Source organism: Maniola hyperantus, chromosome 14 (assembly GCF_902806685.2).
Source record: "Maniola hyperantus chromosome 14, iAphHyp1.2, whole genome shotgun sequence".
Lineage (NCBI taxonomy): Eukaryota > Metazoa > Arthropoda > Insecta > Lepidoptera > Nymphalidae > Maniola > Maniola hyperantus.
This window is the reverse complement of record NC_048549.1, coordinates 5,079,864-5,097,618: the sequence shown is the minus strand read 5'-3', so window position 1 is coordinate 5,097,618 and position 17,755 is coordinate 5,079,864. Positions and strand designations below refer to the sequence as shown.

Here is a 17,755-nt window from a genome sequence, read left to right as displayed (position 1 = left end):
CACTAGAGCGGCGCTGCACAGCGCTTCACCGCGCGTTGCCGCGCGGCACGGCTGGAGAGAATATTTTGAAGCGCAGCGAAGCGACGCGCAGTGCAGTGACGCTAGTGCGACATACCCAGCGGCGCGGCGCGGCGCTTCGCGCTCCTACGCGAACGGGTATAAAAGTGACGCGCAAGTGACGCGAGGTGCCGCGTACTGAAGTTGTAGTGCGGTAGGCACCGTCGAGCGGCCTGAGGTGACGCGTTCTGCAGTCGGACTGAAGCGCCGCGCCGCGCCGCTCAGGTGCGTACGAACCTTAAATACCATTTGGAGATCTATTGATATTTGCCTATAATTTCTTATAGTCCGCGCGTAACTTTTTGTCGCACACTCGCGCCTAATGGTTCTGGTACATATTGGCCCAATACTCTCGACGACTACCGGCCAATAACCGCTGTTTTAATTGCGCCAAGGTCCATTGATATTTTTATGAAACCCACAAAGTCAGCAAGCTGGCCAGCATCGGCCGTATATGCGTGCAAAACAAGTAATCCAATCTGAAGTTGCAACATGGCAGTTTGCACAGGCACATTTCTTACTGTACAAAGCATGGGCCATAATATAATGCGCAACTCAAAATACTACCAGGTGCAGCTTATAATACAGGGCAAGATAAAAGACAGATGTAGACCAACATCCTGGCTTAAGAACCTTCGCCGGTGGTTTGACATGAGTACAAGGTCACTGTTTAGTTCACAGCGTTGAACGAAATCCAGTTGAATGATTGCCAACTAGAAGAAGAATAAGTTTGTCTTTGTCTTAAGTATGAGCAAGATAAAAGTACGCTCCATAGTTCTCAGCTTGCTCATCTTTAATTGACGATTGTAGTAGTACTGGAATTGTTTGTGACCTGTTTTTAATGTTTGCGAATGTTGTTACAATTTTATCGTTGGCATATCTAATAAAATAAAATTAAAATAAATTCCTGTAACGCTTCAGGGGCGACCAAGTTGCGCGCGAACTAAAGTCGTGTAATTTTGTATGATGACCGTTTTAGGTACCTAATTAACTATTCAAATGTTGTGATGCTATCGTGAAATAAGATTAAGAAATTTTGAACGTTGCGAATCGAATGTTCCTTGAACAGTAGTGATAGGACATAATATAATTTTATGCTAATTTGGCTAAAATGTGTTAAAACAATGTTTATTTAATTTCACAAGAATATTAGGCCTGGTTTTGTTAGTTCTGCATTGAGCTCAATTATTGTTATGTATACTAAATTAGGATCCCATCATCTTTACCTGTTAATGTCAATGTATTTAAAAGTTTCTTGCTCCTCGGTGCAAGAAAATTAAAGCAACGCGTTAGGGATGATTTATGCCAACACGAGGCGGGCACGGGCCCCGTGCCACGTATTAGGCACGGATCCAAAACATCACGAACATTTTATATGAAGCAGTTCATGCTTCACCATGTGAAGTCGCAGCACGGACACGGCACGGACCGTGCCGTGCTAAACTAAACTGCATCATATAAAATGTTCGTGATGTTTTCAATCCGCACCTCGTACGTGGCACGGCTCGTGCCCGCTACATGTTGGCATAAATCATCCCTTAGTCTCGTAGTGCGTTGTAATGTGATGCAGATGTGCGTTTCGACTTTTAGAATTTGTGTACGCACCCTAAGAACTCCTACATTTTCGTATCCTATAAAGTGTTAAGTATTCATTATAATGTAAAACAACAGTGAACCCTTTGGCAGTTATTTTAATCAAATTAGTTCAAGCACCAAACTATTTTTGATTACCATATCGTTGTTTTACTATTCCACCTATGACCTATCTCCATAATGGTTGGATCTTCAAGGAATTTTATGAAATATTAGTCAACTAATGCCCTATACGTGTGTTATTGATGAGCAATCTATCTTGAATATCTCTACTGTGGAATATAATATATACCTACCTACGTAGGTATATAGACAAAGATCTCGAAAGGCATAAAGCTCAAACAGGCGCACAAGACATAGATGCGCTACGAAGTGTCTAAAGCGGCTCAACAGTTGAAATATAAGGAACTTATGTGCCCAAACACACACATTAAACACGCGGCGGTTGACGCATACCCTTTCTGCGCAATCAAGTTAGTATAGCGCTGTCTCTGTTTTGTAGATTGATAATAATCCCATACAAATGATAGAGCTAAAAATCTCAGTGGGCGTTAACCATTTTGATACATCAACCAATCACAAACATATTTTTATCTCAAAAACATTAGAAATTCAATTCGAAAATGTTTTCAAAAAACATTCGAAGTTCATTCGTTTATGATTGGTTGGTGAATCAAAATTGTTAACGCCCATTGAGTTTTTTGGCTCTATCATTTGTAGGGGATTAAGTAACAGAGAGAGCGCTATACTAACTTCATTCCGCAGAGAGGGTATAGTAAAAATAGGTCCGTCAACATTGGTTGTTTTTTAATGATAGTTTAAACATATAGGGTGTAATATTGTACGTGTCAATATTTTGTATTTTATAAATATTGTAATAGTTTGCCGTAGATACGATATATGAATGTAAAAAGCATGTTGTATATTAGCAATGTGTAATATATTTCCTAGATGTCGTAGTTTAGTTAGGTATAGATGAAAATTGTACAAATGCATATTATTAAAAATAATAATTTTATTAATGAAATACTATAATTTAATCATCTTGTAAAACGCAATCAAGTAAATATACAAAATTTTCGTATTTAAAACATCTTTTATTTATGTCACTGCATCCGTCCTTTATCATAACAAATTAATGTTGCTAAGGAATGAGTTATGCCAGCACGTGGCGAGATGTTTTGAATCCGTGCCTCGAATGCGCGTCGTACGTGGCACGGTCCGCGCCGACAACGTGTTGGCATAAATCATTCCTAATTCTGATCTCAACTAAATTGACAGCTTTAAAATTAGTGCTATCCTTTTTACAATGTTTTTTTTAATCCATCACAAGTTAGCCCATGACTGCAATCTCACCTAGTGGTATAGTGATGATGCAGTCCTACCTTTGGAGTTTCAACACGGCATCGTTCCGGAACGCTAACTGGCTTGGCAGCACAGCTTTTCCGGTAGGATGGTAACTAGCTACGACCATACCCTCCCACTAGATCAGACCAGGGACGATTTAGATATTATTAACTCCCAAATGGCCCCTGCCAGAAATCGACCCTGGGGCCTCGCACTTATAAGACCACAGCGTTCACCACTGCGCCATAGAGGTCGTCTTCATGTTTTCAATGCAGTAGGATAGCACTATGTACTTTAAGAGTTCAAGAGATTGTATTCAACTAAATACCCACCATTATTTGTTATTACAACTAAGGTTCGAGATATGCTTCGCGATTGCGGTAGAATGACAGCTACAATGTCACGCTCGCAATCACCTCTGATTGGTTGACGCTCGCTCACTATTGGCTACAATGTATTGTTGCAACAAGAATAGCACAAATTCAGCCAATCTCAACAATTGAGATTGTAATAATGATTGATGCAGGTTTTTGCCCTACAGTAGGTATTATTTATCTTAGATTAGAAATATGTAACTATTAATACTTTCAATACACATCGAAGCGCGATAGTCCGCGACAGGTTGAGATGCACAATCGGGGTATGAGGCGGAGGGACGCCCCGCACACCCGCACGTCACCCGCGCTCACCTGCACCGGGGGCTGTGCGGGTGTGCGGGGCGTTCCCTCCCCGATTGCCATCTCGACCTGTCGCGTACTATACGTACCTAATTTTACTTTAATACACAGCACAGCTACCTAAATAAGGAAAATTAATCTCTTTTGATAAAGTCACATCACTAGTTGCAAAGATTACTTGTAATTTGTTTCTAACTTCGCTATTCCAATAATTTTAAGTTTATTACGTGGTTTAACGACACAAGTTAACGTAGATAATGGGTAATATTGACAAATAAAACCATCAAATTAATTGTGGTTACCCGTTATCTACATTAAAATATGTTCGCAAGTGTAGTAGAAGTTAATTGTAACACTAAGATAATATTACATTTCTATGGACTTTGCTTGATTTATATAAAAAAACTCGCCGTTTGTAACATTAATCTCTTACAGACAAATCAATTAACCGTTTAATATAATAATCGATAATGAAAATTATTAATCTTACTTTTCATAAAATTGCAAGTGTGCTCAAATTGCCGCATGTACTGTTGCGCTAGTTTCTCTTGTTCACTGTATTGCAGTGTGGGATGGTTTGAGGACAGTTTTGACTCGGGAGAAATCTTAAGGTTTGTAAACATTAATCTCTTACAGACAAATAGATTGACCATTTAATATAATAATCAATAATGAAAATTAATTAATCTTACTTTTCATACAATTGCAAGTGTGCTCAAACTGCCGCATGTACTGTTGCGCTAGTTTCTCTTGTTCACTGTATTGCAGTGCGGGATGGGTTGAGGGCAGTTTTGACTCGGAGGCAACGGCATCTAATCTTGCTGCTCGTAATCGAAGCGATGTTTCTATGGCTTTTGACTGGCGCTCTGAGTTTTCTGCTTCTAAAGCTTCGCTGATCCTTTGTCTTTCCAACTGAAATAGGTAAGGAATAAATAATGTTATAGTCCGCGCCAGTCAAATAAATCGTCGCTGAATTTAACCGCGAGACAGCAATAGCATTTTTAGGTGACAGTCGGGCGTTATGTACGGGGGAGCGGAGCACACCAGCCCACGCATCACACCACACCCCGCTTTCACCATATGCATTAGTGTGAGTGCTACATCCGCACAGAGTACACAAGCGCGTGGAACAATACCTACGTCAGACGAGCCTGTTTAATTGACGGTAACTATACCTATATAATTTGTCAGCAAGTGTGAAAAAAATATATTTTAATATTCATTGAATAATTGTTTAAATCAAAGTGAAAAACAAATTACATGGAAGCGGCTGACTTTGTTTTCCGCTGCCCGAAGAGTAACACTCTTTGAATACCACAAAGTACTGAATTTTTTCCTTCTTGGATCTTTAACCTGTCAATTAGTTTAGAGATTGTGTGTAGCAGAATTAGCCACATACTACTAAAATAGACTTCCGCGTGGACTACATACATTTAAAATCTCTATTTTAACCCCTTAGGAGTTGAATTTTCAAAAATCCTGTCTCCGCGGATGTATATCGTATATGTCACAATAGCTATCTGCATGTCCAGCCCGATCTGTTCAGTAGTTTGAGCTGTGCGTTGATAGATCAGTCAGCTTTTTTTATATGTATAGAAGATTATTGCTTACTTTTGCAGTTTCCAGTTGATACTTCAGCAGTTCTAGCTTCAGTTTTGATATTTCCTTATTTTCATGTGGAGTGTAAGACCCGAAATGGCTCATTGATTCTGAAAATTAATTAACGAAACTCTGTTTTAGCTATTATTAGGTATATATATCACTTTTTTTTAATATATTTTAAATTACATAAAATTTATATTATTATTATTATTATATTGATCAGATTTTTTATGGTAATTATAAGTTAGTAGTGTAGGTATATCCTCAGTATATTTACCCATCCCAGAATCTCCATTTAGAACAATAGAGAGCGGATCCGAGTATTTTTCATATTTTTCACTGGTCGCGACGGGAATTTCCGGGTATTCCTCATTATCAACGTCACTGTCCTTATCCATACTGGTGTCAGCCATAGGCTCTGTTTTGAAATATTTTATCTGTAAGATAAAGATCATATTTGGGTTTTGTGTTACTTTTACATGACTTTAAAAAATCTATTATAGGTACCTATACTCATACAAAAAGTATGACGGCATCGAGCACCGAGGGGAGGGAGGGAGGGGAGGGTCGTATTTTTTCGTCATTTTGCGCGATAAATAAAAAACTATTGTGCATAAAAATAAATAAAAATCTGTTTTAGGTACCTGTTTTACAGGTAACGCCCTTTTATATGTTAGTAGTATAATATAGTAAGGAAAAATCCGAAAACCGTGAATATGTAGTTACATAACAAATAAAAAATTAAAATGTGTTGTTAACTAATAATTAGTATTTTCAATTTTCAAAGTAATATTACTATACCAAGTGGGGTATCATATGAAAGGACTTAGCCTGTACATTCTGAAACAGATTTTAAGCATAATAATTTTTGATTTATCGTGCTAAATGTCAAAAAAATACGGTTGCAGTACGGAACCTTCAGTACACAAGTCTGACTCGCACTTGGCCGGTTTTTTTTGTGTACTAACGGCAAACAGAACCAGTGATCACTTGATGATTCAAAAGAACTTCGTAGACATTCGTTTGAATGAAAATACTTTTCTATTATGTTCTATTTTAATAGTAAATACCTCAACTAAATCTTCATGTTTTTCATCAAGCCTTTCATGATGGTGGTGGTTTCTTTTTCTGTCAATTCTTTCGCCTTTGTTCTTAGAAAAGTAGTTTTTAAAGTTAACTCTGTTAGTGAGTCTTTTCATGTTATCAAATTTCGTGCGCAACGTTTTATAAGTCCTCTTGTGTGGACTCAGTCTGTTATACTTCTGAGTTATCTGAAATTAAAGTAATAAATAATTTTGCTGTACACAATTTCTAAAATAAAATGACTGGACTATATGTGTTGCTACACCCTTTCATAATACTCCCTGTGGAAAAAGATGGCACAAAATTTAGGCCTGTTAGTTTAGTCCTTTTGGAAATTGTTGTCGTGTGGCCAGTGAAGACCCAAAAGCAGTCCTCTGTAGTGACATCCTTTCTTCAGCAAATTACGAGCAAGTGGAAGAAAGTGTTTTTTTATATTATCTTCGGAATAGCATTACAAATCACGTCATGCATTGCCAGACACTTAGTGTGGTGGCAATTCCCTGCCAGGCACCCTTAAAGTTAAAAAGTTTAAGGGTATCTGGCAGGGGGGTTGCCACGATAGTTAAGTGTCTGGCAATGCATGACGTGATTTGTAATGCTATTCCGAAGATAATATAAAAAAATTGACTTTATAGTTACTTTGACTAAGATTTTTTGCACCTTTATTACCTGTTATCTCCCAAAGCCACCATGATCCAAAGTAAACGATAAGTAAATTATCGACAGATTACAGATTAGATTGATTATACTAATTTCGGACATTAAACATATCACCGTCCCACGTGGCCACCTCTATTTATGTTTGAGGAATCGCTGTCGCGTCGTCGTCACCTTGCCATGTGCCTCAGCTGAAGAGGTGTAGAGACTAGGTTCTAAATGTCATTAGAAAATGATAAAATAGGTACAATGTGTTACCCTATTCCATGCACTGTTTTGCATATTGATAGCCTTCACTGAGATCCCTTTGCCTTTAATCAGTATACTATCCTTTTCTTCTCTGACACACTTCAGAAGTAGACTACATTCTGACGGAGTGAAGTTCAATGTTCTGACGCGTCTTCTAAAAGGTAACAAATACAGAATTCTTTAGTACCTACATAATATGTATATGCTTATACGACTTTATATCTCACCAACATAGACGAAAACAAGCATACAATGGAATTTGAAAAAAAAATTGTGATGTGATTGTGACAAATTCACGGTTTTCGGATTTTTTCCTTACTTGTGCTATAAGACCTACCTACCTGCCAAATTTCAAGATTCTAGGTCAACGGAAAGTACCTTATAGGTTTTCTTGACAGTCACGTCTGACGGACAGACAGACAACGAAGTGATCCTATAAGAGTCCCTTAAAATGATTTGAGTTTAAAAACAATTTACTAACCGCTTTTTTGGCACCACTTTTTCAGCATCTGAAACTAGGAGAGCATGTTCAGTTTGCTTAAATCAATAATAATTTATGAAAAATAAAGATTCACTCAAAAATAATCCATACTAATTTTGTAAATTCGGTCGCGAACCCTGAAGTGGCAATGGACTGGGCACATAATTCGAATAAACAGTAGACATTGGTATACAAAGGTGCTGAAGTGGCGACTTTGCACCCAAAAGCACTACGTGGCCAGACAACTTCAAATGAATTGCAGAAAGCCGCTGGATTTAAGCGGCGTAAACCGTGGTGTGTGATCCCATAAAGTCTGTACAAGAAACCTATGTCCAGCAGTGGACGTCCATCGGTTGATTATGATGATGATGATGAATATTATAAATGCGAAAATATATCTGTCTATCACCTTTTAACAGCCTAGCCTTTTAACCAATTTCAATCAAAAGTATAGAGATAGCTTGCATTTCAGAGATTTTTATGATGGAAAATCAAAGTTTCCTTGGATTAAAAAAAAATTCAATCAACATGGACAAGTTGCTGTATCATTTTAAAAAAAAAAGAATATAAGCTATGTTAAATGACTAATATTCCCCTTTCCTTTCCAACTAAGCGTCAAGCTTGTGTTAGAAGTAGGTACGACAATAGTGCAACGGGCGAGGTTTGAACCGCCGACCTTTCGGTTTTCAGTCCACTGCTTTACCTGTTAAGCTATTGAAGCATTGAATAAATTATATTGTAAAAAAACTGACAGCGCAGTGGCTTGAAATATGTAGCTTACCATCAGATTCATCTGACTGATTATGTGCATTATCACTCCAGAGGTTGACCTTCTCCTTTTCTTCTTCCATATCTGCAAACATAGAGGTGTTTTATAGGGCTCTGTACCCAAAGGATGCCAACAGGACCTACTTACTAAGCCTCCGCTATCCGTCTGTCTGTCTGTCAGCAGGGTGTATATGTTGTGAACCGTAATAGGTAGAGTTAAAATCTTCACACAATGGTATTTCTGCTATAACAATGTTACATATTTTTATCTTATATCTTATTTATTCATAAAATCAATAATTATACAATGGTACATCTATTTTGAATAAATGACAGACTTTGACACCAAAATTTCTATAAGATCCATGTGGACCAAGAAATAGATATCAGTACCCTTATCAGTTTCCTTATTATAAATGCGAAAGTGTGTTTGTTTGTTGATTTGTCCTTCAATCACATCGCAACGGTGCAACGGATTGACGTGATTTTTTGCATGGGTATAGATAAAGACCTGGAGAGTGACATATGCTACTTTTTATCCTGGAAAATCAAAGAGTTCCCACAGGATTTTTAAAAACCTAATTCCACGCCGACGAAGTCGCAGGCATCAGCTAGTATAAAATAAAAATAGCCTTTGTTTCAAAGTCCACAATCTTTTAGTATGTTTTTGTTTCACAAAAAAATCTCTCAACGCAGAGTGCCTCGCTGCAAAGGCCTCCTACAACTTGCCAGTACTTACGGTTCTTTCCCAGCCAGCTCCATAATCAAACAGCTGTTAGTTGTAGGTAAAAGCTAATTAGATATTACAAGATTTATACCATTCACTGCTTCAAAACTATCCTCCTGAGGAGCTTCAGTCATACTGCCATTTGTATTGTTTTCACTACCATCCATTGGAACTGCAGTCAGACTTGCACCAGTGTCCGTCTCATTCATCAGCATCAGAATATTAGTTAACACATCATCTAAGTTTGTGTCTCCTACGTCTATTATGTTTTGTGACACTTTCTTTCCTAACCTTTTGAGATTTAACCATTTCGTTTTCAAATTTTCAACAGTTCTTTTATGTTTGAAGCCTCTTTTATTTATTTCCTTGCATATTTTCCTCCACCCTTCCTCTTTTGCAAAATTAACAGCTGAATTGGTGCATTTGTTTAGGATTATATCTTTGTGTATTTTAACTTGTTCCACCAGGGCTTTTACTTCCTCGTGACTGAAATTCCCACACCTGTTGCTGTACCAGACCAAAAAACAGTGCATTTTAAAGTACCTACAGCTACTTATTAATTAAAAAAAATATATCATTTTCACACTTACTGAGAAGTAACCAAAATATCTTCATTATCCATTTTATTGACTTTAGATTAATTTTATTTATTTTATATAGTTTTTTACACAAGCCGCACTAATATTTTTAATTAAAATATTTTAATAACATAATTATTATTTTATAAAACGTTGTGATTATTATTATAGTCCTTGTTCTGAGATATAGGTACGTACTCTTTGATTAGCGTCTTTTATCAACATTTTTTAAAATGGCTTTTCTGCTCTGGTTTCTAGCTTTTTTAGCCCGTTTAATAATATGGTGTCATGATCTTATCACAGTAGTATGTTATGGTGTTCATTCATGCTTGTGGCAAACTATACACAACAAGCACCAGCAAGCGTGTGGATTTTGCCAACGCTTGGGAGCGCTTGTCATTCGTTCCGATTGAGCAAGCCAAACATAAATAATGTGGCTAATTCCGATGTACACAAACTCTAAGCTAAACTAAAATGGCACGTCTAAATCTATTGCTATCCCTTTCATAATGTTGCTTGCGGAAAAGAAAAGCACTAGATTTAGACCTCTTAATTTAGTTTAGTTTAGAGATTGTGTACAAGAGAATCCGCCCCATATAAAACTAACTAAATAACTAGGTACATAAACATACCATATATAATTAGTCAGTTACAAACTTTTATATTATACAATAGTGTTTATAATCTCTGTGGTGTTTGCCGATATTTGCTTCATGTTGTTTGCCACAAGCATGAAGCGAACCATTAATACTATCTTACCATATCTTACCGACTTACCACCCTCTTTGTGTTCTCTATGCCTAATACCTCAACCATAGAGTAAAGTAAAGTAATATAACCTCGAATCGATTCTGTGCAATTACAAAGTTGGAGTAAATGAATTCTGTGTACAAAGTACCTACTCTGTGATTCTGTGAAATTCAAAATCTGTTTTAGGTTATAATTTAATAATTTATTATTATTTTAGGATTTTTAAAGACGGACTGCAATACAATACTCCAAGATTTACAATTATTGTAAAACCCGACTTCGCCACTGAAAGAGTGTTTTCCTTGTAAATATTTTTAAATTAAATCAAATAAAATATTTTGTAAGTGCACTATACTCTATAGTTCAAAATGGCGGAATCCATTGATTTCGCGCAGCGCGTTTCGTTTTTATAACAATTTTTATAGTTTGTAGATAAACCTAATCTAATTAGGTTAGATGAATATTAATGTACGAAATGTGATATTTCTATATTTCGGGTATATGCATTCCGCAATGATCTGGTGTTCATATCATATATTTTTTACACGATTTTTTGAATATTAATTAATATGAAAGAAGTGATTTTGGCTATTATAACCTTCGTTTGTAGTGTATGTTTAGTTTTAATATTTGTATTATTTTGTAAGTAGCCCACATCGAGCTTATTATTCTAGTTATATAGGCCAAAAACTGATAATAATAATGTTGTGGTGTTCTTTGCCTTTGTTCTAGGTTGGTACGTCGTATGGAAGTGCTGTCTGTCTAAATTCCGCTTTGTTCGCGAGCTTCTTGGTGGTATGTCAGATACCCCGCCAGCTTCAGAGACACGGCAGCCGAAACAAAGGAAAACTAGAAGGGAATAATCAACTTATTCAACGGTCATAATATAGAAATCAAAATGAATATTCGCTGTGCACGTCCGAGTGACCTTATGAACATGCAGCATTGCAACTTGTTATGCTTGCCAGAGAACTATCAGATGAAATATTATTTCTATCATGGTTTGTCATGGCCCCAGCTCAGTTATGTGGCAGAAGATGAAAAAGGCCACATAGTAGGTTTGTGTTATTTTTTTTATATTTATTGTTTATAGTGGGATCTAATGATCCCCACTATACTTTTAATAGTTTTCACAGTTCAGTCTCTAAGAATTAAGATTCACTGAAATTTTAGTTCACTAGTAGTTTGATTAAATCTGTTACATCACTAAATAAAGTAAACTAAACAAATTGGGTTATAGAAATATGATTTGTATAGTTTTCAGTAATATTATAATGACTGGTATATTAACGCCTAAAACTGACTTACTTGGTATTCGTCCACATAATCATGTGTTTTGTAGGCTTTAAAAATATGATTTGTGTTGTTGATTACTAGTATTTACTCTTCAAACTGCCTTTCTTGATATTTGTTGCACATTTCTACATGATTTATTGTTTTTGTAGGATATGTACTGGCAAAGATGGAGGAGGATGGCGAAGATAATCGCCATGGACACATAACTTCCCTTGCAGTCAAGAGATCCCATCGGCGTCTTGGGCTTGCTCAAAAGCTGATGAATCAAGCTTCATTAGCTATGGTAGAGTGTTTTCAAGTAAGTATCCATTTAGAAACAATAGCAAAAAAAGTAATATTTCACAAACACTGTTAAGGAGTAGATTTTAATCTACCCTTAAGATTTCAAAAGCTTGACAGCCCAAATGAAAATTGCCCATTGCAATCTGCACATTAAATAAATCACTAAGTATTTTGTGTACATTGGGTTAAGAGAGATGTGGACAAAATTAGCCATAATGGGGCTGATTCTCTTGTACACAATCTCTAAACTAACAGGTCTAAATCTAGTGATATCATCTTTCCGCAAGCAACATTATGAAAAGGATAGCAATAGATTTAGACGTGCCATTTTGGTTTAGTTTAGAGATTGTTTACAACAGAATTGGTGGACTACAAAAATTTCAAACCCATATTTCACCCCTTTAGGGGTTGAATTTTCAAAACTCCTTTCTTAGCAGATGCCCATGTCATAATAGTTATGTACATACCAAATTTCATCAATCAGTCAGTCAGTCACCTTTTCCTTTTATATATTTAGATAAAGATATATAGTGTTTACACCCAGTGTTAGCTAGTTGTTAATCAAATGGAAGTCTGTTAATTAATGTTACAATATATTTTTTGTTTTCAGGCCAAATATGTATCTCTGCACGTTAGAAAAAGCAACAGAGCTGCGCTTAATCTGTACACAAACTCACTCGGTTTCAAGATCTTAGAAATTGAACCTAAATACTATGCAGATGGTGAAGATGCCTACTCAATGATGAGAGACCTCAGCACTTTTGCGGCTGATAGTAAGACGGACGCCCCAGCTGACAATTTAGAAATCAAGTCTGAATCTGCTATTGTATCACAGTGTTAAGTGATTATTGAGCATATTATAAGGCAATAAAGATTTATATTTATTTTGTATTTTGATTTATAATCAAAAAAGCTAGGAAGTAGTAGGTATAATGCACACAAAACAAGTAATCTGAACTCGAGGCATATAACATACTTATTGCACAAAAACATCGCCAGGTTTATTTGATCTTCAGCCTGTGACCTGCACAAACCGTCCATGTTGCAACTTCAGATTGGGCTACTAGTTTTGCAATCACTGTTCCTTTGCTTAATGCAAATGTTGCTGTGGTAGAGGACCCAAAAAATCTTGATGTGTGACAGATATGGTTAACATTGACTGATTCTGAGCATAACCTAATTTTAGAGTATTTGCATGCTGTTCTTACTAATGTAATATGAAAAGGACAGACATAGTTTGACAGTCGGCATTGTTAAAAAGAAAAGGATGCAGATACTCTAGTTTAGAGAAAGATAACAGAATCGGTGCTGCCAGGGTAAATGGCACTTATAAAACTAAAGAAATAAAGATTTTTTTTTGAAATCCTGTTTATTAAGTACAATTATTGCTATAGTCATCCTCATCATCATTTTCATACAAATGGTTTAATTTTAACTCTGCTTTTTTGTCTTCTTCATCTTTTTCTTTCTTGGTCCTTATTGCCAGTTTATTAACCTTTTTCTTACTCATTCCTACTACATACTCCGGCATTATTATTTTATTGCCCTTGAAAAGAGGTTGCTTCTGTTCCTCAGGTAACTTTTTAATGGTTTTAGAGATACTAAAGGTCGGTTTCTTGAAAACTGCGCCTGTCTCATCAATAACTTCATTATCTTTTGATTCCCGTTCTTCCATTTCACGCATAAAAGCCAAAGCAGTTTCTGTGTTAGTTTTATCAGACATTTGGTCTGGCGTAACATCTGATAATGAATAATATTGCCACTTTTGTGGATTCCTCATATGGTCTGGAGCCGATCTGGCGCGTAGGCATTCCCGTAGGTTCGCATCTTGTCTTTTATAAATACTTTCTCTACCACGAAATTGTTTCATTTCACGCTTTATTTTCCTGTAGGTCCGTTTGTCGATAACACCATAATCTGGTTGTTCTGTAACCTTATTTGACTTGGAAAAACTGTATTGTTCCTCTGCATCTTTCAGGTGGTTAAATAAACTCTTTTGTCGATCTTGAAACGACGACATTCTGTAATCTTATGCTTAGGAATTGAGGATCGAAAGATCCTGAACTCGATATGCACTGAAACAATTACTTTAATGTACAATTAATAATTTAAGTTTTTCAATACAAACTAATAATTAATTCAATTCAATTCCCAATTATTGGCTTTTAGGTGTGCCAGAAACCACCAAGAAACTAATAATTAAAATTTTTTTTTTGCTTAAGAATCAAAGAATGTCAAACTGACATTAGAACAAGTGTCAGTGCCAGTGTCATCGACTAATATGTATTGTTTTTTTTAAACTGGCTTCAGTTCTTTTGAACGATATTAGTCGTACTGGGTAACATTGTAAGCGTGTTAAACATTCGACGCACGGCTCAATGGAAATTATGGCGTAAAAATATATGCCATTACTTTTATTTTATTTCGATATATGCCAGGGTAAAAACAGCCCTATCCAGTGTATTTATAACAACATTATTTAATGAGTTAAATGTGACATAATTCTAATACTTTTCAAGCTAGTTCACGTTTGAGAATGGATTATTGGTTATTTTATTTTTACAATCAAAAACAATTATGCTTAAAAATAAATAAAAATCTGATTTAGAATGTACGGGTACAGCCCTTTCATATGATACCCCACTTGGTGTAGTAATCTTACTTCGAAAGTTCGAATATTGAAAATAGGTACCTACTAGTTTTTTTTTCATGAACACATTTTAATCTACAACACCTACCTACCTGCAAAATTTTATGATTCTAGGACCTAGGTTAACGGGGAGTACCTACCCTATAGGATTCTTAACAGACACGACATACAGACAGACAGACGGACGGACGTGTGGGCGGACGGACGGACGGACAGACAGACTGACAAGTGATCCTATAAGGGTTTCTTTTTTCATTTTAAGGTATTTCCTGTATTACGTGTATTTCCGTAAAACTCTATGGGGGCAAATCCCTCGCTTTATAAAACCGTTTGTAAAAGTTATATTTTAATTTGCCTATGCACATAATCAACACTTCACCTAGGTACCTACCTAAAACCATAATTTCCTTCAAATTATCTGCTCGCATTGCTACGATATTGCCCTTGAAAAAACCCTAAAACACAGCTAATTTTCGATGCAAAAGGTATAAGCGCTGTTAATAGTACCTACTTAAATACCTAGGTACCTATTTTATAAAATCTAAAATTATGTACTTAGATATTTTGGTTTTATTTGCGTCGAGACGTCCCGCCGGCGTAATTTGTTACTTCCCCCATTCGAAGCCTGTCTAGACTCCAACAATGAAAAATCAATTCTGTATCTAAGTACCTATGTGCCCTGAACATGACCCTTAAGTCCTTCAGAGATCAAACTCTTGAAAAATGTAACTAATTATAAATTATGCAAAAGTGTGACCGTCTGTTTGTTAACTTTTCGTGGCCCATACGTTTACCTAACCGATTTTGACGAAGTTGAAAGAAGATCATCACAATGGAAGGACACAGGCTACTTTTTATTTATTCCGGAAAATCAGAGTTTTAAAAACCTAAACCGACACGGATGAAGTCGCGGACATCAGCTAGTAATAAATACAATTTTGATTTGTATTTCCTGATATTTACAGTGAATAGAAACTTTTGATAGGTATTTATTGAATGAAATAAAAAGGCGAAATGCGCATTTAAGTACTGACTTGGCATTGGCACGTAATAGCAGTACCTACATATTATAATCACAAACAGAATACTAGAGCTAGACGAGACTGCCTCGTTGGTCAAGTGGTAAGCATGTTCGACTTCGGATGACGAGGTCCTGGATTCGATTCCCGGCTTGGGCAAAAAATAGTTAGGTAAGTATTCTATTTTTGTGTAAAATATTCTCAGTATAATAGCCCGGAGTTAATGACGATGTTCCACCCCCGTGCCTCGGAGATCCCATCGGGCTATGAGAGTGCGGGAATAGAGAGTGCACCTGTGTTTGCGCACACTTGTGCACTATCAAGCGCGCGCTATCTCCAGCGCAGTTGGCTACTCTATGAAGATTGGCTGCCGTGGCCGTAATTCGGTCTTATTTTATCAAAATTGGCTCAGTAGCTGCTGCTGCTTAGGCGCTACGGTGCGGTGGAACACATACAGGATGTAACCAGAACGCTAGCAAAAACTTAGCGTTATTGTTATACTACCTAAACACAATCAGAGCCGTCTGTAACCTATTGGAAACCCTGGGCACATTAGAATATCGGGGCCCCTATGATCTTGACAGAGTAAGTAAAAACAAGAAGGCTCGGATATAAGTCAGTCTTGACTGGTTAACAATCGCTATGGTCCTATGTTTCGAGGGCCTTTTTAACCTTTGATTTTTTGGTAATAAAGTAGCGGTCGGTCGTTTATAGTTTGGTGATTTGGTGGCAGCGACTAGTGGGCCCTGGGCACGTGCCCAGAGTGCCCAGTGGGAAAGAGGGCCCTGAACACAATCCAATGCCCGTAACCATTTGCCTCGTTTTGTACTTCTAGTGATTTAGAATTTTTCAAACCCGCAATGTATAGCGTGCAAAACTCGGGTCAATGCCTACGACGTGGCATTGACTCCGAGTGACTTACTTACGCAACGTTCGTTGACCTCTAGCGTCAATCAGATTTTATTTGATTATATTATATTTATTTACAATTTATCGTAAACTTTTACAAAATTAATAATTATAGGATTTTTTAATAGTTTTTTTTGTGGTATCATATCAGTACTTACTACTTAGGTTATCATCAGTATTATGGAGAACTCTCAGGCATGCAGGTTTCCTCACGATGTTTTCCTTCACCGCTAAAGCAAGTGATATTTAATTACTTAAAACGCACATAACTCCGAAAAGTTAGAGGTGCGTGCCGGGATCGAACCCGCGACCTCCGATTAGAAGGCGGACCGTCGGACGTCCTAACCACTAGGCTATCACAGCTTTTATACACTACTATGCTCGCGACTTCATTGGCGTGGGCTACACAAATTTCGAACTCCTATTTTACCCCCTTAGGGGTTGAATTTTTAAAAATCTTTTCTTAGCGGATGTCTACGTCATAATAGCTATCTGCATGCCAAATTTCAGTCCAATCCTGAAATTAGTATTAACGCACAGCGCAGTAGTTTGAGCTGTGCGTTGATAGATCAGTCAGTCAGTCACTATTAGTATTAGAAAGAGAGTAGAGTATTAGAAATCACGTCATGCATGGCCAGACAAGTGTGGTGGCAACCGCCTGCCAGACGCTCTCAAAGTTTAAAAGTTTAAGGGTGTCTGGCACGCGCTGGTTCTTAGTCCATTACTCATGTAAAAAAAAATAGTCGCACGTGAAGATTTCCGTACCATCGTAATTCAGGATTTTGGGATTTTCCCCATTACTTGTGCTATTACCATTGCTGCCTGCCAAATTTCATGAGTCTAGGTCAACGGGAAATAGGTACCCTATAGGTTTGATTCCCTAGAAGGGTCTTGACAGGCACATCAGATAGACAACGAAATGATTCTATAAGGGTTCCTGTTTTATTCCGGAAACACGGAACGCATAAAAAGAGATTTTGTTAGATATTATCTAAACCTAAATACCTATACTTGTAAAATAAAATTTGAA

The 17,755-nt window shown here is 36.9% G+C and overlaps 4 protein-coding genes across 13 annotated transcripts in view; 2 read left to right on the top strand and 2 right to left on the bottom strand.

The window, feature by feature from the left end:
* Positions 1-2,378, top strand: part of p130CAS (Serine_rich_CAS and FAT-like_CAS_C domain-containing protein p130CAS) — a 110,091-nt gene extending 107,713 nt beyond the window's left edge. For all 5 annotated transcript variants that reach the window (XM_034975770.2, XM_069502921.1, XM_034975771.2 and 2 more), the window contains one exon: positions 283-2,378. The gene's annotated coding sequence lies outside the window, so the exon portion shown is untranslated. The remainder of the gene's footprint in view (positions 1-282) is intronic.
* A 53-nt stretch (positions 2,379-2,431) lies between these two features.
* On the bottom strand, positions 2,432-10,010 carry LOC117988611 (myb/SANT-like DNA-binding domain-containing protein 4). Of its 3 annotated transcripts, none has more exons than XM_069502964.1 (9): positions 9,832-10,010; positions 9,333-9,748; positions 8,528-8,599; positions 7,747-7,774; positions 7,275-7,419; positions 6,347-6,547; positions 5,554-5,713; positions 5,286-5,383; positions 2,432-4,586 (listed from the first exon to the last, which is right to left on the bottom strand). In XM_069502964.1, exons 1-9 carry the CDS (start codon positions 9,861-9,863, stop codon positions 4,353-4,355), a joined length of 1,386 nt encoding a protein of 461 aa, XP_069359065.1. In that variant the 5' UTR covers positions 9,864-10,010; the 3' UTR covers positions 2,432-4,352. The 3 variants fall into 3 exon arrangements, with proteins under 3 accessions (XP_069359065.1, XP_069359066.1, XP_034831663.1); XM_069502965.1 differs by having other exon boundaries at positions 7,747-7,780; positions 9,333-9,727; XM_034975772.2 differs by having other exon boundaries at positions 2,433-4,586; positions 7,747-7,780; positions 9,832-10,009.
* Positions 10,011-10,705: 695 nt separating this feature from the next.
* On the top strand, positions 10,706-13,031 carry vnc (GNAT family N-acetyltransferase vnc). Of its 4 annotated transcripts, none has more exons than XM_069502850.1 (4): positions 10,706-10,873; positions 11,302-11,627; positions 12,015-12,163; positions 12,758-13,031. In XM_069502850.1, the coding sequence occupies exons 2-4, from the start codon at positions 11,468-11,470 to the stop codon at positions 12,986-12,988; spliced, it is 540 nt and encodes a 179-aa protein (XP_069358951.1). In that variant the 5' UTR covers positions 10,706-10,873; positions 11,302-11,467; the 3' UTR covers positions 12,989-13,031. The 4 variants fall into 4 exon arrangements, with proteins under 4 accessions (XP_069358951.1, XP_069358953.1, XP_069358955.1 ...); XM_069502852.1 differs by having other exon boundaries at positions 10,706-10,909; XM_069502854.1 differs by having other exon boundaries at positions 10,732-10,755.
* Positions 13,032-13,487: 456 nt separating this feature from the next.
* LOC117988613 (U5 small nuclear ribonucleoprotein TSSC4) lies at positions 13,488-14,379 on the bottom strand. Its single transcript, XM_034975775.2, has one exon. It carries the CDS (start codon positions 14,165-14,167, stop codon positions 13,520-13,522), a length of 648 nt encoding a protein of 215 aa, XP_034831666.1. The 5' UTR covers positions 14,168-14,379; the 3' UTR covers positions 13,488-13,519.
* Between the last annotated feature and the right edge of the window lie 3,376 nt (positions 14,380-17,755).

What these genes read in the sequence shown, in the direction of transcription:
- LOC117988611 (XM_034975772.2), bottom strand. Translation starts at nt 9,863, where the DNA reads ATGGATAATGAAGATATTTTGGTTACTTCTCA. An exon ending in GATATTTTGGTTACTTCTCA is followed by an intron (nt 9,749 to 9,831) that starts GTAAGTGTGAAA and finishes GGTCTGGTACAG; the next exon opens with CAACAGGTGTGGGAATTTCA. An exon ending in AAAACAGTGCATGGAATAGG is followed by an intron (nt 6,548 to 7,274) that starts GTAACACATTGT and finishes CTTTAATTTCAG; the next exon opens with ATAACTCAGAAGTATAACAG.
- vnc (XM_069502850.1), top strand. Translation starts at nt 11,468, where the DNA reads ATGAATATTCGCTGTGCACGTCCGAGTGACCTTATGAACATGCAGCAT. An exon ending in TGAAAAAGGCCACATAGTAG is followed by an intron (nt 11,628 to 12,014) that starts GTTTGTGTTATT and finishes TTGTTTTTGTAG; the next exon opens with GATATGTACTGGCAAAGATG. An exon ending in CTATGGTAGAGTGTTTTCAA is followed by an intron (nt 12,164 to 12,757) that starts GTAAGTATCCAT and finishes TTTTGTTTTCAG; the next exon opens with GCCAAATATGTATCTCTGCA.
- LOC117988613 (XM_034975775.2), bottom strand. Translation starts at nt 14,167, where the DNA reads ATGTCGTCGTTTCAAGATCGACAAAAGAGTTTATTTAACCACCTGAAA.